The 22,407-nt window shown below is 37.5% G+C and overlaps 2 protein-coding genes across 2 annotated transcripts; both read right to left on the reverse strand.

Annotated features, from left to right (window-relative positions):
- On the reverse strand, positions 1-15,380 carry LOC135685757 (PC3-like endoprotease variant B). Its single transcript, XM_065201819.2, has 14 exons — positions 13,781-15,380; positions 11,965-12,069; positions 11,347-11,436; positions 10,717-10,825; positions 9,257-9,294; positions 8,621-8,694; positions 7,359-7,447; positions 6,614-6,786; positions 4,770-4,991; positions 4,016-4,116; positions 3,291-3,512; positions 2,655-3,042; positions 1,921-2,092; positions 1-1,106 (listed from the first exon to the last, which is right to left on the reverse strand). Exons 1-14 carry the CDS (start codon positions 14,084-14,086, stop codon positions 649-651), a joined length of 2,547 nt encoding a protein of 848 aa, XP_065057891.2. The 5' UTR covers positions 14,087-15,380; the 3' UTR covers positions 1-648.
- Positions 15,381-16,876: 1,496 nt separating this feature from the next.
- On the reverse strand, positions 16,877-22,406 carry LOC135685760 (lanC-like protein 3). The gene is made up of 5 exons (XM_065201824.2): positions 22,080-22,406; positions 20,640-20,754; positions 19,448-19,729; positions 18,763-19,107; positions 16,877-18,374 (listed from the first exon to the last, which is right to left on the reverse strand). Exons 1-5 carry the CDS (start codon positions 22,335-22,337, stop codon positions 18,148-18,150), a joined length of 1,227 nt encoding a protein of 408 aa, XP_065057896.2. The 5' UTR covers positions 22,338-22,406; the 3' UTR covers positions 16,877-18,147.
- Between the last annotated feature and the right edge of the window lies 1 nt (position 22,407).

Raw genomic sequence — 22,407 nt, forward strand, 5'->3', positions numbered from 1 at the left:
TCCGCAACATTGTATTTCATTCATTTGTATATACATTGAGCAAGTAACTTAAAAAAATTACAAAATGATCATTATTCTAACTTTTGTGAATATAATATCTTGGATAAATAGCTTTTATATGTTCTACAAGTGCTATGGGTTACTTAAAACCAGCAGTCTACGTACCTTGGCCTAGAGATCATCTTCTATAAATGCTTTTATAAACGAAATCAGAATATCGGGCTAAAAGTCACTTTGGGACAATATCTACAACGAACAGTTTGATGGGTATCCCCCTGAATGTAAATACTGGCTTAGAAAAATTCTAAAATAAACTAAAACAGTAAGAGAAGTTGGAATTCGGAGGGAGCTGGGGAGGTTAGTCTAATATGTTATTTTAATCCGGATCTATTTTGATTGCTTTCTGATAAGATGCAAAAGTTTGGTTTGCGTTACAGATATGGTTATAAGAAATAGAGACACTGTCTTTTTTACTACTATAACCAATTTGTCGAAGTGACATATTATGAAGCTGCTTTCCTGAATATTACTCGTCTAGAGGAAATGGTAAAATATGACGTTGGAACAATCAAAGGGGCTAAAAACGGAAGTAACGAAATCTAGTTGGGTTTTTTCCCATTAAGATAAACGTTAGCAATACTATCAATTTCATTCCTCATCAGGTCCGGTTCCGAAAAATGTTAAAGACCACTCTAAGAATTGTCCGGAGCTGACTCTATTAGTTGATGGGTTTAAGCCCGGTATAAATGGTTCTTGGTATCCATTGCTAACTTGGACACGTTGTGATCCGGTTTCTTCTTGTTGGACCTGTACCCTTGGGTCTTGGTATGATAAGCCCATTCTCTTAACATTTTCCTGTTGCATATTGGTTTCAATATTCCCTATATTTCTATCATATCCGAACACCTCGGAACTTTGCGATCCATCAGTGTTCAAGCCATGCATCTCTGGCGAATCACCCACACCAACAAGTCTCTCGAAAGATTCAAGCAATTCGGGGCTTTTGTCGTAGGCATGCAACTTGTCAAATAGAAGTTCGTCATCTTTGCCTCCAGTAACTACAGTACGCCGCTCATTTTCTTTAAATGTGTCTGCAATAAGGTCTTCTACAAAAGGAAAATTGATTCTAAGAATAAAAACGTCTCATATTTTTATAAAAAATGTGGAGAATGAAACGGTGTCCACAAAATGACCCAACGGTAAAAATAGAATGACCTAGGAAATGATGTTAGTGTCCTTCTTGGTTTACTCATTACATTCAAAGGATTATGTTGTACAGATCTTACATCTGGCAAACGTGAGAGATAATTGGTTTTCGACGCCAATAGGCCGAGTAGATCATTTGCTTCAAGAGTTGGATGCAACTTCCCTAGTCATTGGAACATCTGCTCTAACTTGAAGAACATCGTAAGGAAAGACTAAAGTTCGATACTTGGTTTTCAAAGTTTCAAAAGAACGAACGCAGCTGTAATAACCGAATGCTTATTGAAATCAGACAAATCAATCTTTGATACCACGGGGAATTTTAGCAACTTACAAATGTTTTTCTTATAATTTTCATGTCTAATTTTTTAGCCATTCGTTACGTTACTTTCGATGCAAATTCAAAATTACATGAAATTCATGGAAAAATATGACGACGTTTATGAAGCTGAGAGATCAATGAAGCCTAATGTCAAAGATCAAACTACTTGATGTAAAGTAGAGCTCTGTCACGAATACGCAGTGGCTACCTTAGACATATTAATTCCACCAATTGAAATACTCCTTTTCATGAATAATATTCACCGTTGATGGGTGAAAACATAGGCGTTGACAAATAATCAGCTACAGTATCATAGTTCCTTCAAAAAAGTCACACTTTGAGGTCAATATAAACACTAATCATATGTCGAATGAAAACTACATAGACACACATACCTGAGGAGAGCAATCTTTTGTCTTCCTCTAAATCATTCACAAATGAATCTGGATCCAACATCTGCACCCTGTTCCTCCTCCTAACTCCCTCAGGGTAGGGTACATTGGTTGGCGGCTTCTTCCCTTTCCTCTTCGATTCTATTTCTTTCATCTTCTTCTCGTCGTCTATCACCTAACAAAAACAGAAACGCGAAATGTGCTCGAATTCATTGGCAAAATTTCAAAAGTGGGAGGGGAGGGGGTACTTGAATTTAAAAAGGGGCACATCCGTGAGCTGCACCATAACGTGTCACCTGTGCTCCTTGGCTCTTACCTCTATGGCTGTACATCTTTATTCGATTCCATGAGAAATAACCAGAGATTAAATAAAGGAGAGGGGCTAAGGGCGCGGTCAAGGGGGCTTCAGTCTTCTAGATATTTGCAAATGGTACATCTACCAAAGTATATCCGACCTCCGCTGATGCCAAGTGAGCATACACAAACTTTAATACAAAAACTCCCGTTAGCCTGTAATATACCCTACCCGTTTTGTGCAAATGCATCCAAAGGGGGTAAATTTTTTCATCGGACTTTCTAGTTTGCTTTAGAGACCCTACGGATATATGAGACTCATACAGTAATACTGCAATTCACCTAATACTGTAATTCTAAAATGCAAAATTTGCATTTTGCATCATGTTTCCGTTTCATGAAAATAGGATTTCACCATTGATACAAAAATACTCGCTGATTACCTCCTCCTCAAGGTCCTCTACATCTGGCTCTTGACGGCTAGTGTCATGCTGCAAATAACCATTAAGGTTGAAACCTTTTTGCGTCAGCGCTGGGATGTTATCTGTTACATTCAATGTCCAAACACCCTTGGGATTTTCACCCCAACAGTGAACTGTCATGAACGTCCAATCGTGTAACCCTTTATCACTATCATCATATCGTCGAGTTGAGAGCATCTCGTTTCGTGTTCCCATTGGTGAAAACAAATCGATGCTCACATCTCCACGTCTTCTATGTTGGAAGGACACTGTTAAAGTCACGTGTTCCAACTTTGTGATCTCGTTATCAGTGCCCTCGCAGGCTATCGTATCAATGGTGATTGAAAGGGTCCCACCAGCTGGAATTTCCCTAAAACAAAACATTAGAAAAATTATTTTTGGTCACGAAGCATTTACTAATGCATCGCCTACAGCAGTTTGAAAACCACTAGAAAGTTTGTTATGCTTAGTTTATTTGATGCTAAGATTATCCCTTTCTGTGCCAAATTAGTTTCTTCTTTTATATCTAATTTTAAAACTGGTGATTTTATCAGAATAGAATCAGTAGATTCTCATCATGAACACTCCTCTCGATAAAAACGATTTTTATCAACTTACTGTGGAGAGCTGCTTGACGGACCCTGGCATTTCCTTTGCTTTGGAACATTTTTCCAGCTTTTTGCCAAGTTAACCATTCTACTAGCGTCCAGTCTACCAAATCCGAATTTGTGGTTGAAATGGAAGCCAGCTCCATTGCTCACCCACCCTTCATCAACAGGACTCGTCACTTGTGCTGCGTTCACAATGATATGCTGTACATCACGCCATGTCAAGTTGGGGCTGCAGATGAACAAAGGTTGCGAATCACTATCATTTACATTGAATCAAGCTTCAACAAGTGGCACGTGCTGATGGAGAGTGACAATTGTAAAGGAATGACGATGGTTTGTGAATGGATGTTTAATTAGCAATAAACCTCTAGCCAAAGGGCTATAAGGCTATTGCATTTAATGAAAAAATGAATTTTCCTTAGTTTCCTAGAATGAAAGCCATTGCAGCACCAAAAGCATATACGACAATACGGCAGCCATGTTCCCCGACCCTCGCATGGAAAGCTTGTGATGGAAAGTGGCATACAGTTTTCTACATCCGAGGAAAATGAAAGCAAAGCAAGAAGGAAGAAAGAAGAAGCAACGGTCTAAGCAGACCCTTTATAAAGAGATGCAATTACTAGCTTTTAAACGACCAGCAATTTTGCCGTTAATCAACAAAAATCTAACTAATCAACAAGTGAAATTAATCAGCAAAACAAGAGTCCACAGATGGGCAAAATTTAGACATACTTTGCTTGTAAAACAAGAGCAATCGCACCGGCAGCAAGTGGAGCAGCAGAAGATGTCCCCTTGAATTCTTCGGTGCACTTGTTTTTCAAATCAGTTGTGATCTAAACATGGACAGGATAGAAGAGAAAAACTAAATAAGACGACACTCTTACAAAGATAAACGTGATTCACGACAAAAATAGTCCAGAATTTGTTTAAAAGTATAATTTAGTTTAACATTTCGTTTTTTGGTTGCCTTTTGAAGGGCGAAGGCACTATGTCCCGCCAGTCAACCGCTCAGAGGTAGCAATAGGCTCTACCGAGTTTCTATGATTGAGATAAACACCTAGAATTTGTCTTACGATTTGATACGTAACAATTGGTTATTTGTATAGTCAAACCAATGGGAATTTAAGTGGCCATCGAAATGCGTCAGGACACAGTACCCTAAAAGTTTTTGATCAGCTGGTCAGAGACCGAAATAGTGGGCATAATAGAAAGGAGATTCTCTCTCTGCCTTGTTTATTATGACATTCAATTGTAACATTCAAAGTTAGGTTCTGAAAGCTCGAGGTATATCCTTTAAATGCATAAAGAATTTATAAACATATGCTTCAAATGAACACTGTTAACAAGGATACCCGGGATCCAGCCCTATGTGAGAATTGAGGAAGCAATGAGCATACAACTTGGCCATTAACATTCATAGAAATTGGAATGAAGGCAGCCCTAAACATGCCCTTGTGAACCATCAAATAATTCAACAAATACGTACAATCTTATTCTCTTCCTTTTCACGATGCGATCCACCGTTAAATGTGACTGCCAGTGTGGAGGAGCAAAGCTCAGTATAGTATGCTGATAGTCCATGGTCACTGATGCATCCGATTGAAATTGTGTAGATGCTGGTAGTGTAACCATCACAGTTGCAGTCATCGTCAGTTAAGCCGCCATTCCCTGTTGCCCATACGTACACGTTGCCTTTGCCATCCCTGCCCTGTTTAGTATTCAAGATATTAAAATCAACTAGGCTGTGGGTAAAGGTTGATTCTTGCTATTTCGCTACCAGTTCGGGATATTTCCCAACAAAAGAGGGAAATGGAGAATTTGCCAAGCAGTTAAAAAAGCCTCGACTTGGCCTAAAAATACACATTTAGCAAGAACTGCACACTCGAGATAACGAATGTTGTCTCGGGTGTGGCACCAGTATTTGTTAATTTACTGAACTATTTCAATCTCAAAAGGTCAAACAATGCACCAGACTAGTAGTGTTTTCAAGAAAACAAGACAGATTTTTAGAAACCTTAACCCCTGTGCATGCTTGAAACGCACACAAGATTTCAAATGCACACTGGCACACATAAAACTCTAGCTGTCCAAACTCGAGATCTCACTGAAAAATTTCATTCACTGCAGGCCGGTCATTAAGAGTGTCTCACAAAGTCAAAATCTTCTAGCTTTTAAAAAATCTTATTTTACAGGAAAGCCATTCAAACTGTTCAAGGTCCTTCAAGGCCCAACTTCCAGGACCCCGCACGGAGCTTGATCTTGGGCTTACAAAGCTTTATAAAAACATCATCAAATCAAATGACATCAATTTACATAAGGAAGTTCCTGGTTTAAATAGTTTCTTGCTAAATAAACAATGAAAGGCAAAAAGATCAACCTGGGTTGAATTAATTTGAACGGAAATTTGAGACGTAGCAGATCATGGAATGCAAAGGTCATTGGCTGAAAACTTTGATCAGATGCTTCACCAAGAAGCCCCAAGCAAATACATAGTAAGATAACTATGAGTTTCATAGCTAGGGAGCAATGTGAAAATGAGTTTAAAGGCGACGTCAGGGGACGACAGGGGCATGTCCTCAGTGGCATAACGGAGGCATCTGGGGCCGCATTAACTGACTGCAAGAAAGTCCCATCCAACGCTATATAGCATGTAAAACACAATACCAAGACGTAAAAATAATTTTTCTTGCTAACTAGAAGAAGCTTCAGTTAAGAAATCTTAAAGCTTTTAAAAATGTGGTGAACTTTAGCAAAAACTTGAAAACATGGATATAAAATAATTTGGTGACAATTTTTGGTTGGGGGCCTTTAGTTTGGAAATGAGGTACCCTGAACTGCGTTACTCAAGACATGTCCTCCCCAGTCCTATGCAAGTTTAGTTTAGTTTTTCGTCTAGATTCGATTAGAAAATTTCAAGGCAGGGTTATTATTTTGGCAAAGCATTTTTTGCGATGTGATTCTATGATTTTGAAACAATGTAAGAGTAAGTTATTCATTGATGTACCCTTATGGAACTGAGGTACCCTGAACTGCGTTACTCAAGACATGTCCTCCCCAGTCCTCTGCAAGTTTAGTTTCGTATTTCGTCTAGATTCGATTAGAAAATTTCAAGGCAGGGTTATTATTTTGGCAAAGCATTCTTTGCGATGTGATTCTATGATTTTGAAACGATGTAGAGGTAAGTTAGTCGTTGATGTTCCCTCTTAGTAAAATTGGGATCCCCCGTAAAATTGGCGTTTTCTGACCAAAAAGGTGTGGCTTTAATACTTTATTCTGTTAACAGCCTAGTGGATAGCGGTGCCACTAAATGAATTAATCATAAAATTTTACCTTCAGGGCTCCTTGCATTAATGCCTCTTGTGCCAATTTCCCTGGTTTTCCGAAAGTTTTTCCGTCATCTTTTGGTCCCCAGCAGTTGCTGTAGATATCGATATAGTCCGACTGGAAACTGAGAGAGCTGCCCTCAAGGATGTCTGTTGCCTGCCCATCAAGCATCCTTACCCCTGCAGAGATATTCCTTACTTAGCAAAACGACTTGAAATAAAAGACAGCAAGCAAAGCAGCAATTAAGATTATTTTTCCAAAATAAAAAAAACAGGTTAGTTTGGCAAAAAACTTGGAAAACTTTCCGAGATTCAGATATCCAGCAATATCAAATCCTTTAAGGCATCAATTGAAACTTAATGAAAATTACTGTACACGCTTTTGGTGTAAAGAACAGGACGGTTCTGAGCTGTTGGAGTTTCACACTTAATAGATCCTCAACTGAAACGCATCCTACATGATAAATAAATAGTACATGATAAACTTCTGTACACTTGGATAAGAAAACAAGATCTAAGAATAGATGTAATGCCACACATGCAACTGAACATTTGTTATTCAAGAAATTTAGGATAGGTTTTCTGTTCAACTTAACTTCACATTGAAAAGACCGGATTGAAAGAGGTTCTCACGGATCAATGTTAACAACGATTTTCTATTTTGATGTTATCACCACCCAAATCTTGCAAGTAACGTCAAGTTTGCCGTGGCTGTTCTAAAAATTCATCGAATTATATTGACACTGACTTACCCCCGATACTTGCAGCATAAGCGACGCCAACACCACACACGCTGTTATTAGCAACAGCAGCAATTTCACCGGCGCATCTGGTACCATGGCTGTTGAAAAAGAAAGAGTTACTTCAGAACGAGAATTATAAATTGGCATACAGATTCTATTAAGCCTCTTGATGATTTTTCAGTTCTTAAAACTTGGATGGGTGGCTGCTTTCAAAAACGAGGGGATTATGAGAAAAGGGCTTGCACACTACGCCAAGAGAGGCTGACTCGGTTTGAAAGCAAGGCCCAACAACAAAATTTCGATCCACAACTGGGTATATATATTTCCTAGCGTGGAATTTTCGATCTATGTTCTGGTGTTTTATACTCTAAAGAGTGTCAGACGAAAAGCTTTAGTTTACTGAAATGTTTGTTTTTTCAAAGCCATTTTCAAACAAAATTTGTTGGATTGTCAGCGAATTTGAACAGGAACAAAAGAAGATAAGGGTAAGAGAGGGTTTTAGTTGTAAAGGATGAATGGCAACAAAATATTATGTTGTCCAAGAATATTTCACAAAAAGAAGTGCATTTTGTATCATGGTCTTTCATAAGCATGAAACCTACGCTAGGAGCCCGAAAAACACAACACTAGTCACAGTGTCCAATATAAATCTTTTTTAAAACTAGACTGAATTTTTCATCCCCGTTTAACACATGGTCATCAACAAACATTGTTTCAAGCACAAGATCCCGCAAGCGCAGGATTTTCTCATTCATCTTTCTTCTACAAATTCAATACTGTGGTTCTCTATTCTGCAGTTATCACAAAAAAACGAAATGATATACAAGACAACTTTATAAAAGTTCAGCTGAGACATTCAGTTTGTTAGCTGAGACAACTATATCAGGTTTCAAAGCTGAGGTTAAATGATGACGGACGCCTTAATTTGGCTGGTTGAGTACGTCCCCATTTTAAACAGCAGCCACATTCCGAGTCTTTTCGAATTTCATTATCTTGAGCCAACAGAAAATCCCTACCCTTGTTTATTTCATAGCACTACACTCCTGGTGACACCCAAGATACATATTCGCACAAAGTTGCTTCTACAGGAAGGTACGCCTGCTATCTGAAGATATTATTAATTTCCTTTTACTATGTCTAGAATGAGTATTGTCAAGATTTGCTTATTTTCGGTAGACACAAAGAAAAAAAAAATTAATTTGGCCCTGAAAGCCTTTTCAAATCCACAACCAGACTTATTATAGGCAAAGGGATTGGTGTAATCTTTTTACCAGTTGTCAGGATCAGAATCTCTTGGTTTCGGGTCAGCATCCATGTCGTTGAAATCGTAGCTTGCTTTTTGGTCCTTCATGAAACAAAACATCGTCAAATAACCACCAAAAAATCATCATTACAAAACATAACATAGAATTTTATTTTACACAAAAACTGATGAATTAAACTATTGCTGATGATATGAATAAATGAAAATATTTCTGTATTGAACTCGATCATTACATTTTACGCCTACTGATTTTTATGTAATTCGTAAGGGGGAAGGGGGGTTCATATGCAAACAAGCCAACTGAGTAGAGCCAGGGGACAGGCAGTTCCAATCTCGTAGCAAGAAAAGAGGATTTTATGGCCTCAAAAGAGGTTGAATCTCAGGGATGGAAAACATTATCAAATGACGTAACTATCGATCAAATCGAGGCTGTCATACGGATCCATAATCATACTAGTGTAACAATCTGCATTTCTGAATATAAAATGATGTTGGCCACATCGGTTCCTGTGCCTATTACATAAATGCAAGTGCGAATTAACTGGTTAAGTATAAATACTGTAAAACTAGGCGTCCAAAGGGATGAGACTCAGAAGAATCAAGACTCCAGCTAAATTAATAAAATAGGCCTAAGGGTACGTACATAATTGTCACGAAGGTCTGGATGGTTGTGGTCGACCCCTGCAAAAGAAATGGCAGCAGATGCTAAAAAGGGTTTGAATTCACAACATTGGGTAAACTGTACAAATAGATAGTTCAAAATGATAATTGAGCAATTCCTTCTTCGGCCTTAGTACCGTGAATCCTTTATTAAGCACCCGGGCTATTTTGACTAGGAGCTTAACTTTAATATTTTCTGACATTTTGACTGGGAGCTATTTTCGATTTATCCATTTTCTGACATTTTGACTGGGAGCTTAACTTTCATTAAAAAAGGATGTACTTGACTTTTTTATTTTCAAAAAGATGATAAATTGGAAATCAACGGCTGCTTTTCCGTTCCAAACTGTAATTGGTATAAAATTGCAAAATACAAGAAATTATGGAATCAAGATAACGAAATTGTAAATAAATGCAGCTTTAGACCAATATCTTTGACTTGATTGTACCTACAATATGTTTTATGTACTTCAAAATGTTTTTCCATAAATTTCTTCATTACTTTAATACTGTACACACACTTTATACTTAATGGGTATGCTTTGAATTGCAAAGATTTGCTGGTTTTGACACGTTATTATTCGTATACAGCAAACACAGAGTATAAATAGTGGTTATTAGAATATTATTGCAGTTGTGAAAAAACGCCCGCGCGCACAAAAAAGTGTCAAATGGAAATCGGCCTTTACGTAAAAATTGTCCTCCCCATTAATTAAGGGTCAAGCCAATACTGCGGGCACAAGGTCGCAGCGGATGCAGAATGTTAAGGAGGGCTTAGTATGAATCCTGCCCGAATACCAATGTTTCATTGAGATAGAGCTGCCCGAATGGAGCCTGAAATGCCGTATGTTTTCCCTGATTAGAGCAGACCTTCCAGCTTCTATGTCTATTACGCCTATGTGCGTACATGAAATTCAAAACAAAGATATCGCTATGGAGTGAAAAAGCTCTTCACAATAAAGACTCAAGTAACATATTGGGCTCTTTGCATATCATTAACATCTATCTTTTAGCACATTCTAATGGATTTCACTACATAGATGATATTTCACACAAGATATCGTTCGATACATATTGTGATGAATGTGAAGGGCCTTGCCCTTGTTTAATAATGAATAAATTCTTCTTTGCTGCTTTAATATCAAGTCTTCTCCGAGTACGGTATTCCTCAACACAGGACCAGCTGTTTAGTCGGTAAAAAGCCTTACTTATGATAAAAGAAAATTTCTTCTTCTATTGCTTATATTGATAGCCAAGAGACGTAGGCAAATCTTACTTTGCTGCATATAAGAAGAAGAAAAAAAGCACTTTGAAATTCTCCTTGACGCAAGCAGTACGCGACGAATCATGTGCTCAAGACAGCTACTTTTAATAAGCTAGCAAATCTACAACATCGCGTCCAAATGACTTAAAGGACACGTGGACATTGTAGCAACTTCTTACCGTCATCAAGGACACTGACAACAACTCCTTTACCATTGTAGCCCTGTTGCCATGCACCCAAAACATTAAGATCAACTCCAGCGGGTCCCGTGGACTGTCCGTTATTTCTCTGCAAAAGAGATGGTTGTATACATATATAAGCAAAATATCTCATTAATTCAAGGAAACATTTAAAACATTCTCGCAAGGTCGGTTCAAGAACTTGGAATATGAAGCTCCCGGCATCTAGTGAGGCGAAGATGGGAAAAGGATCTTTTTCAGAACCGGTCACAAATCATAATGTGATCAAAGACAATAGGTCACTCAAAAGGTCAAAGATAATCAGAAAGGTCATAATGTCAGGAAAATGTCAAATAATGACACGATATTGTCCGTCATACAGCAAGAAAATTACAGCAAGTTTTGAGTTTATTATCTCCTCAGGGAAGGGGATAATGTTTTGTTTCTTTCATTTAATCAAGCAGGAAAAAAGAAAACCGTGGTTCCAGTATGAACGTATCAGCGAAGATCAACGAAAGAAAAGCCGTGTCTTCAAAATATATAAACAGTGGTTCAAAATATTGGTTGAAAACAATCATTCCAAAGTTTCATTACAATAGTTAAAGGACTTACGATAGTTAAAGGACTTACAAGATACCACTGCAGTTTGAATTTTGGATCTGTAGGGATTCCATCTTTTCTTCGCCTATCGAGCAAGTGCTGTTGTTCAGCCCAAACGACCTAAAATATGAATTCATTTTCGCGTCACTTTCAGCCCACTGCTTTTATTTTACATACTTTCTTTCAAGCATATAGGTATAAATCGAAAATTAACAGTTTGCAACCATCGAGAGGATGAGACAAACAGTTAAGTCTCCTATTTACTTTCTGGTCTACGAGCAAACTTGGTGGAGAATTCTTTAAAAATTAACAAATTTGGGCCTCAGATCTCAGGTTACACTTCGCACTCTCGCCGCATATAATGTATTTTGATTGGGGTGGAGAGGCATTTTCAGATTATCTATTGCCCTTGCACCGAAGAAAAATCTCCACAAAAAGCAAAGACATCTTCAGAGGTGAAGTGGCCATTAAGGATATTATATTATATGATATTATATTTTATTATATTATATTATATTATATTATATTATATTATATTATATTATATTATATTATATTATATTATATTATATTATATTATATTATATTATATTATATTATATTATATTATATTATATCTAATATTTAAAATGTACAAAAATGACTTACGTTCTCTTCTGCAAGAAGAGATTCTGTCTTGTCCTCGGCAGATCTTTTTGACTTCTTTTTAGCTCCATGGTGTTTGAAATGATAAAAATCTTCTAAATCGCCAATCTTGAAGAGATGAAAATGTGCGGTTAGTGTCAGATCTGACCCGAAAAAACCAAAATTACTTAGAAGAAGGAATTAAACTGCTTTTGATCAGATTAAAACATTATCTTGTTTTTGAATTAATATTTTTCTCTGTTTACTGTACTTTTTGATCGCTCTTTGTCAAACAAACTTATTCCGTGGTTTTTCTGTTAAATCCGACTTCCTGAAGGGAGGGAATTTCCAGATGTTCAAGTTGGTTTCTATCTACACGAAAAATAGTACACAAGAATAGTTACACCCTATTCCTTCTAATATTCCCGCCTCTCTAATAATCCCGGCTCTCCGATAAACCTGCATGCGGTTTTGAGTAAAGAAAGAAATCAATAAATTGCAAATGTGCTTGGACTTGATTTGCAGATGACAGCAAAGGTGAGAAATGTTTAAGCCAATCAGCGTCGTTTTTCCAACCAACTTTCATCAACATTCTTAGCAATTACATGCAAAATTTCTGCTCCATAATACAGGAGAAAATTTTAAGCCCGCTTTATAAAAGCACGTTGGAAAAATTAATCCCGCATCTCTGATAATCCCGCCTTTCTAGTAATCCTGCATTAAATTAGAAGGTATAATCAATAAAGCCGCAGCGGGAAAACAAGAGAGAATACGATATTTGGCATTCTTTATAGGTTTCTTATCAAAATCATCGTGCTTCCTTTACGCGATGCCTTGTTTGAAATAAAGGGTATGCCACATCACGTCACTCTCTGCAGTTTTTGTCCAACAGGCGCTAGTGTCAAATAATCGGTTTTCAAGGAGGTGGGAAAGGGGGTAGGAAAGGAGGAAAGAGGGTAACTTGAAATAGCATTTGCATACGGGAAAACAATTTTGGAAATGCCAACTCTCAGCAGACAAGTGTGCAACACTCATATCACTATATTGAACATTCAAATCACGAGTAAACCTCAATAGTGAAGCAGTTTACTCGTTCATCGGCAACAAAAGCCTCAATATGGAGCTCGACGTATTGCTAAATCTGTTCTCGCTTTGCATGTGTTGTTGATACAGGACATATGCTTAAAGCCGGGGAATGTTTAGAGCTTGAAACACGGGTGCTTGATACAGAGAGCCAAAACTTTCTCATTCTTCCTTCAATGGTAAAAAAGGCAAAGAAACCTTGTATATAACGACAAACAAAATTTTAGAATGAATCTTATTGCGAACACAAGCGTGACATGCGTAGGAGCATCGCAGGGGCCTGTAATATGTTCCAATGAGCAGAGTGGTGTTGCAATTTTGATTCGGACAATAGCATGAATGAAGCAAAGCGTAGTGATTGTCAAAAAGCAACTGATATTGATATACTAATGATCTGATATACGAACGTTATCTAAATGTTTTTTTGTTCAAAGAATAATGATAAGGGCTTTTACCAAAAAGGAATTTTTAAGGCACCATATTTTGCAGTTGCGTGAAACATTAGAACATTTTCTGATGCTTGGTAATCTCAATAATTTAACATTGTAATTCTTCAATCATTTCTCACCCGATATTTGTTACTTTACTCTATTATGAGGTACGTAACCTTTGTCAAGTTATGGGTTATTATAACGTTTCCCTCTTTTGTATCCACCAACTTAGGCCCAATCTCATACTTTAAAAGTGTTTGAAAATTCTGAGTTAGGCCGATAAAGCGGAAATGGCAAACAGAAATACGTATTTGCAAGAGAGATACCTGTCCCATATTGTGAAATCCATTTCTCTTGGCTATTTGATCGGCTAAAGCAACTTGTTCTGGATTCAACTGAACTGCCCACGAATTCGTGAATATGAGTCGTCCTTTCTTGCTGGTCAATGCATCTTCTAATTTTGCTAAATGCCTCTTGTCGGCTTTCGTCAATTGCGGCGCTGAGAACCTCGATAAATTATCATCAGTAGCTGTAGATTTTTCGCTTTTTCCGTGTGGTACTCCATTACAAAATAACAAAGTTGAAGCACAGCAAAAAAGAAAATACGACCTAGCTAAAATTTTACAACCCATACTGCTATTAACAATAATAACTACATAATTTTGCAATGCTTTTTAAAGGCCTTAAATTTTGTTGTTATCATATTTTTGATAGTTGCATTCCGGCGCTAAGAATTACTGGAGCGAATGATGTCAAGAAATGGTGCATGCAAGAGCAGGTGGCAAATTATTTTTGAGCGAACCCTGAGAGCACATGCTATTCAAGACTTGACACAGTTGACTTGTTTTTGAATGAACAAGAAGATATGCGAAAATTCATTGCGAGGCGGATGATTAAGACAGTTACTGGGATGTTGGAAAAGAGATTATGGGCAGAGACGTTTCTTAAAGGGACAATACGACAGAGTAATATAAGGGGAAAAAAGAGGAGCTAACGCGTCATTTGCAATTTTGAAGATTTCTGTGTTGTCTATTTGTGTTCAAATTTTCAAGCAAACGCCATACGCAAGCATAAGTCACATATATGTAGCTTTAGGTTTTAACTATGCAGTTTATACCAAGAAACTTTTCTGGGGATAGAAGAACAGCATTTTACAATAAACCAAATACCCCTTGGGTCGATGATCCTACGTGATTCACCAGAGTTGTCAGCCGGCAGATCCAGGCTATAACTACTGTGGATTAAATTTGTTAAAGCAGGATTTCTTGCGGTGAAAATTGCAAGGGTCGTGAACAGAATGTTTGCTAATAACCTGCCTTCTTATATGGAACCTTTAAGCTACACAACGCTAGCACTAAGGTATAATAAAATATGCTGTAATAACAAAATTAAAGCCATAATTACATGGCGATAGCATATCATTCCTCGTCGATATCATCCATTGATGGACCCAGTATCTTGAAACTGTGATACTCATCAATAAAAGGTTCTGAATGATTGCAGTTTCGAATGTCTCGCTAGGCTTGGGTTGAAGGCCTAACTGGCCTAATTCCAGAATCTACCTACAGTTTTAATTAAAAAGACGTGAAAAAACACGCGCTACAGTTATGAATTTTTCACACTAGCTTTCACCAATATACACAATTTGTCCAATTCTTCAACAAATTGCCCGTAAATAAAAGCAAAACAAAAACTAGAAATGAGTATACGCTATCAACCGTAACTCAAACAACACAAGTCAAATCAAAACACGCTTGGTAAGTACATCACTGAAACACTACAGGGGCCCACAAGTGTCAGGGTCCAACTTTCTTCTCAAGGCAAAACTTGCTTTCTCACGGCAAAATCTTTATTTCTCACAAAAATTTCTTTCTCGGGGCAAAACTCTCTTCCTCGTGGCAAAATGTTATTTCCAAAGGCAAAATTCCAAAGGAAAGTTTTGTCGTAAGAAAGAGAGTTTTGTCGTAAGAAAGAAAGTTTTGCCGTGTGAAAGAAAGTTTTGCCGTGAGAAAGAAAGTTTTGCCGTGTGAAAGAAAGTTTTGCCGTGAGAAAGAAAGTTTTGCCGTGTGAAAGAAAGTTTTGCCGTGAGAAAGAAAGTTTTGCCGTGAGAAAGTAAATTTGCCGTGACGCTTTCAGGGCCACCGTAATACATACAATTACTTCTGTTTTTTCCCTTGAAAAACAATTTAACTTTCCATGAATAAATTAGCATACATTAGCATGGCAACCTTTCCTGAAGGGTCGTACGTAAGGAGCTTTGATAAATAAAACATACAAAACAATAGAAGAAGGTGCATATACAAAAATGCGACAAAATGAGACTGGCACACGGTAGTCCTTCTTCACAGGTCCCATGGACCTCTGATCCCTAAAGAAAACAATTTCTTTCCCATGCATAGCATAAAAAGTATATCAAACGCGAAGCACTTTATTGAACGCTCCAGCCCCCGTTCTTCGAGTCAAAGAGCATGGGAAAGAAGGTATGTTTTTGCGATATGTGAGAGCAAGGACGGGGGATGCGGATGACTCATCCCATAGAATATATCACGTTTCACTCCGACAAGGACTTATATACTCTCTATTTCCCTTTGCTAGCCATTTCAGAGTTGGAGCAGGACATTTTGCTACCTCGACGGCAGTTTGAGACACTGAAATTATCAACTTAAAAGTACTGCCGCTAAAACACCAAAATAAACACATCGAAAGTTGAGAAATGATTTACAGCAAAAAGTCGACCAAAAATTCGGCCTATTTGATTTTTATCCATGGGGGGAAGTTAGCTAATTTTTTTTACCAACAAAAAAAAAACGTACAGAGGTAATGTGCAAACATGTACAAGCCAACACAGTCATGGGAGAGAGGCTTGGAGGCAACATGTGCACATTTTCGATTTCAGTACGATCCGTAAACATTTTGGTTTGGGGATCCTCTAGAATATTTGGGGGAGGCCCTCTTTCTACCCCCTGTTTTCATCTGCAGCTTATCATAGAGGATGGATTATAGATTATAGATAATGTGTAAGCTTTTCAAAAGCACCGCTGGATTTGCTTTCAATTCAAAATGTATCAGTAGAAGCTTCGATCAAGGGACATCAAAGCTTTTGCCATAGATTTTATACAATCGTTTAAGCCACAAAATGACAAAAAAATTGTTAATTAGTTGTGAGAGACAATGCCACGGTTCACTCTCAGAATATTGACAGTAAGCTAGGACAGTAAAATGTTATTGGTATTTACTCAACATGAATAAATCAATGATAAATTGATAATGACAAAGTGTAATTGAAATTAGATCTCTATCCTGCATCTCGCTCTATGAGGAAAAAGAATTTTACAATTTGGCTGAAACTCGGCGATTTATGGTCCGTGTAAAACAAAATGGACTTTGATAGTAGAAGAATAACAAGACTGAATGTAAAGAAGCACGGTTCTGAAGATTTATAATCCTCTTATTGACAGGTTATCTAATACTCTGGAAACCCTTTGCAAAAATGAGAAGGCGTATTAGGAGTGTGGCTACCGAACTTTGTCTGTTCTCAGTATTCTTTGCATTACCTGGGCAAATAGTATACCAATTTTCTTGACTTTGTAGATAAAAATAATTTAGGAAAAATTAAAGGCAATGTAGTAACTGGGGCATTCCATAATCACTGACGGCCTGTCAGACACAATCACAAAATTAGCTGGAACTTTGATATTTAAGAGGTAATTATGGAAATAAACAGCATTCTTATTTGATATCAATATCTCAACTGGCTATAGAAATACAGCACGTGAAAAGACCTGATTTCAAGGCATGGCATTATCCAAAACCTTGAATCTAATGAAACATATCATTATCATTACAATAAAAGTTCAACACTTAAAGAAAACATATGGGGTAGAAAGTTTCCATTATATAGAGCTTTTAACAGTTTAGCTTTCTAATATCTTATTGTAAAATATCATTTTGGTTTAGAATATCATCCAATCCGTAAAATATTTTTGGTTTAAGCTCTTGCTTAAGGGGATGGTGTTCTCTTTTAAAGGTCCATCATCTATTTTTTGTATATGGGAGCTTTATAAATTATTCAAGTTTGAAAATCGACAAAAACCACGGGCTCGATCAAGCAAAAGTTGGTAGTGTAGGAAAATGTTTTCAGCACTCAAGTTTTTACAAAGCGAAGATGCGAGCGATCGCCCTCTCTTTTTTTTGCGGTGTAGATGGAAGGAGTTGAGGATCCGGGGTCAGGGATGATACCCCGTTAGTGACGGTCCATAAAATTAGAGTATGCGATTGCGAGACATGCAATTGGACTGATTAAACAAGGAACTGATTTTTGCTGCGTCTACAAAGAACAGAATGACATGCTCTATAATGAGGTTTTAATTACAAACCCACAAGCGCTGCGATGTGCAATAAAAAAAAGATTATATGATACTCAAAGTGTTTATTCATTTTAAGGTGTCGTATTCACCACTAAGTAACCTTTATAAGACTGGATTGTATCTGCTGAGGTTCAAAATGTCTGCTAGATACATTTACAAAAATACGAGGGAAATGCACCGGCTCTTGAAGACAATTTCTTGAGACTTGAGACAGTCAAAAAAGAGACTTATTATTTGTGCAACATCAAAGGGACTACACTTACGTATGCTGGAAGCCCTTTGACATCCTCAAGAGCATTTTTGCAACAAAGAGGTCTTTTCCTGCCTTAGAATACCTCCATAAATGGATACGTGGCATCAGCTGGGTTGACAAGATCAGCAAGGAAGCAAGCAGTACCGGCGATGCCTTCATAGAGGCTGTAAGGTGCGTCAGGGACACGGGAATTCCCTTTGAATTCCTCTGTCTGCATAAAGGCAGCAAACTGCCTGGCTCTATGTAAATACTTCTCGTCACTTGTCAGGCGGTGAAGCAGAAGGAAAACGTAGCCGTTACCTGTGGAAGATGTTTTGTGTTTATTAATGAATTATACATCCCGAAAAACCTGACCGTTTGGTCTGTAACTTAATGTCAAACCCTGCATGAAAGATTAAAAAAAAGCGAAATCTGAGTCGTTGTTTGATAATTTTCAAAAAAGAGACGAGGAATGGGAATTGGAGGGGTTGGGGGTTGGAAACAACCCTTTGCATTTCCAGTGCTTAATATGATATGGTTAACGTTTCAAATGTTGAAATGGCAATATTTCTAAAGATTGTAGCTATGCTTTAACATTTAAGCCACAAGAGAACAGTTTGAGAAATTTAATTGAACAATATTAAAGGAATCTTTGATATATTCCCTTCCTCTTTCGCCAACATAAAATCAATGTATACGTTTTATTTACCAGCGATTCCATGGCAAAGACCTGGCCCTTTCTTCAACAATCCACGGCTCCAAACAAGCTCACCACATCGCAAAGCAGCAGCCAAATATCGTTCATCTTTCCATACAATAAATGCCTTTGCTAACAAATAAACAACACCTGATGCACCATGACACCAATGAACAAGCTCGTTCCAGTCATCCCTACATTCATCTGGGACTGGTGGGTAGTTGCCATTACGTTGTTCGTGCGACAGAACGTAATCAATCGAAGCTTTGATATCAGCTTCAACTACTGGGTTGTTCATATAACATTCTGGGAAATTTAGCAAAGCCAGAAGGATTGCTGCAATGCCATGCCCAGCACCTGTCAATTGACAAGATCATACTGAATTTATCTTCCGATAAGAATGTTGATTGTTACATGCAAAAAGCTCTATTTAGCTCCAATCTCTATAAACCCCCCCCCCCTGAAAACCTTATTCCAATAAGCTCTACAGAAAGATGAAATTGGAGATAAGCGCTTCCTCCCTAGTAAGCCTCCGCCTATTTCATACAAGGAGGAAGGTGATACAAATCATATGCATTATGAGGTTCTTCATATAACTCAACAATACTGCATTATGTGAACACAATAAAATTGATGGAAACAAATTTTTGGCGAAACATAATAAACCTGGAACTGCACAAATCCAGTTTATACTAACCAATGTATTCACAGTTGTAGTAGGCATACATTAGTGGGCTGGGGTGATTGACCTTCTTTGAGTACTGGCGGCCTGATTCTATAATGAGATTGCAAAGCTGCAAGGTCACTTCGTTTGGGATCGCTATTTTTTGGAAACGTCTATTCAGCATCAAACAAGCAGCCAGGTAGCCTGCTCTACCTATAAAGAACTCATCACAACCATGAGCAAAAAAGTTGACTGGTAAGTTACTGTGGATGCTCAAAAAATTCTGGAGGTACTCTGATTTTTCAGCTTGGTAGCCTGAAAAACAAAAACAATTTGATGAGCTGGATGCTGTCAGAAATAGAATTACACAATATAGTATCAAACAGTGGCGGCGCTAGCCATTATAGAGTGAGAGGGTAATGGGCGCGGCCAGTGGGACCACGCCCCTTTTGCCTCGTTTTAACGATTTGTACCTAGATAACTTTCCTTAGGAAATTTGATCTACCCCTACCCAGCGTTTTTTAATCCATTTTTAGAAGAAATATGTAGACCATATTTTCAGAAAATGGGGGGGGGGGGGGGTAATTACCCCCCCATACCACCCCGTGGTGCTGCCACTGGTATCAAATGGACAATAATTCCATCAGACAGTTTGTGTGAGACATTGGTCATTATTTGAAATAACAATATTTTGATTAGCTGCATGTTGTCGGAAAAAAAATAACACAACATGGTAAGAAATAAGCATTAATTCTACCAGACCATTTGTAATGTCATGCTTGAATTAGTACAGAAAATTTTTTTAGCAATAATACTGTCTTTGGAATCAAAATTGAACTCCCGACTTATTTTTGGTTATGCATGTTAATTTAGTGGTTTCATAGCAAATCAAGATATTTCGCAGAATCTGTCCTGCCAAGAAAGGAAGAGGAAGATGTGATGCAGTGTAGAAACAACATCAAAGATTAGATTAAACCCCTTTTGTTGAATGAAGCATCTCGAGCAATGCAAGACATGTATTCTTGAAGAAGAAATGTTTCTTGGTGTGCAAATATGCTTAGGTAGAAAGATAAAACAATAAGAAGCTAAAGAGGTCAGAATCATTGAAATGACTGATGTGATGTTTCCTACATATTCCTGATACTCCTAACCCCTACAATCCAAAATAACATCTTCCAATAAATTCAATGGGAGTTTCAAAGTAAATAACAAATATAGAACATACCTTGGGCTTCATAAATAAGAGCAGCAGTGACATATATTCCAGCATGGCCAAGTAGCAGTGATGTACCAATGCCACCTCTTAATGGATCTACTTTGTTAATTTCTTTGATGGCTACCTGAGAAATATCCCCAATTTAAAAAAACAGGATTTATAATTTTTAAAATAAAATATGACTTGCCTTTGATATATGCTAGAAAAGTGGTAGTTCCCAGGTTGTGCCATGGAACATATTTCAGGTCCTTTAACAGTCCTGATAATTCATTATAGTGCACAAGAAATGCATACAAATAATCATTTTGGCAATAAAGGTAAAATTGCACAGCAAATCAAAAATTCTACAGCTAGGGTTTTTTTTGGATAACAGTAGATTTGCATAGGGCATACATATATCAAGTGACTGTACATGCCCTATATCTTGTAAAATGCATGGCTATGTGTAGAATTAATTCTAAGTTAGCTAAGTTAAACTAACTACATACCATGTTAGTTCTCTAATAAAGAGCTAGATCAGACAAGTGCAAACCTACCAAGTACAAATTTTGTGTGAGTTCCATGCACTTTAGAAGTGAGAAACATTAGAGAGTAAAAAAAACAATATAACTAATTAGGTAAAACAATGGATCTCGTGCATCTGGAAACATGACAGCTATGCAAGTGTGTCTGGATAGGATGATCACATTAAGCCAGTCACCTACATGTCAAGGAGTTTGTTGAAGGAATTGGTTTATCATTAGTCTAGACACAGTAGGCCCATGCATGGTAACTTGGTCAAAAATACAATTTTCCTATGAGATTATGGAAAGGAGAAACCCTAGCTTTTCCTAGCTAGGGTCAGGGAGCCTATTTGGTATACCTGCCCAGATCTGTTGGTGTTATTGAGTGTCCTGTACATAATTAGTGCAATTATAGCAATAAGGGCAATAAGACTATGCTAATCTGCAGAGCCAATCACGAAGAGCAACTTGAATTTATACTTCACATTTGTTATTTAGATTTTGTGTAACACAAAAATCTTGTTAGTATATTAAAAATGCAGCGAATGAATGTTAACAAAAATGGAAGATCAATGATCAAACCTTTCTAAAAATTTTAATAGCAAGAAAAATAACGATGTCTAATTGCCCCTCTCCCTGCCAACGGGTGATGAATGACAAAACAAAACTCTACACCATCAAGGCAGGCATTTAATATATGAATATCGCTTTATGGGTTTGGTTTCCAACTTATCTGACATACAAATTTAGAATAGATTTGTGTGGTGCTTGAACTGTGTCGAAGACTGGTCTGCATTCAAAAGTTTTCTCAGCTAAAACTTTCATATCAGTCTCAGAAGAAAAATGTGCAAAATCTAAACTTCCACGCTTCATCAATATAAAGTGCAAGATTAAAAGAAAGCTACATAAACAAGTAAACAATCTGAAATAACTTAAGTGGTCATGCCTTAATATATGCCTCTGCGATGTCTAGAAAATTACTTCTTTTCTCGGAAAAGGTAGGACTCTCAGCTACGTGATAAAACGCATAAGCAATGCCGGCAGCTCCAACATACATTCCTCCATCACAGTTTTCAGGAAGTGGCGGGCAGTTTTTGTGAATTATTTGCAGTAACTCTGGTACATAGTCTTTCTGGGCATCTGATATGTCTTGTGATGGTTTGGAATCATCTAAAGTATTCTCGAAATACCTTGGGTGCTGCATCTCTCTGTAAGGGTACACGATTGGCAAGCAATCTTGTCAGCAACCATTTACGAAGCGCCTCGATTTAACA

Source organism: Rhopilema esculentum, chromosome 15 (genome assembly GCF_057945365.1).
Source record: "Rhopilema esculentum isolate cy_ngs chromosome 15, ASM5794536v1, whole genome shotgun sequence".
Classification (NCBI taxonomy): Eukaryota; Metazoa; Cnidaria; class Scyphozoa; order Rhizostomeae; family Rhizostomatidae; genus Rhopilema; species Rhopilema esculentum.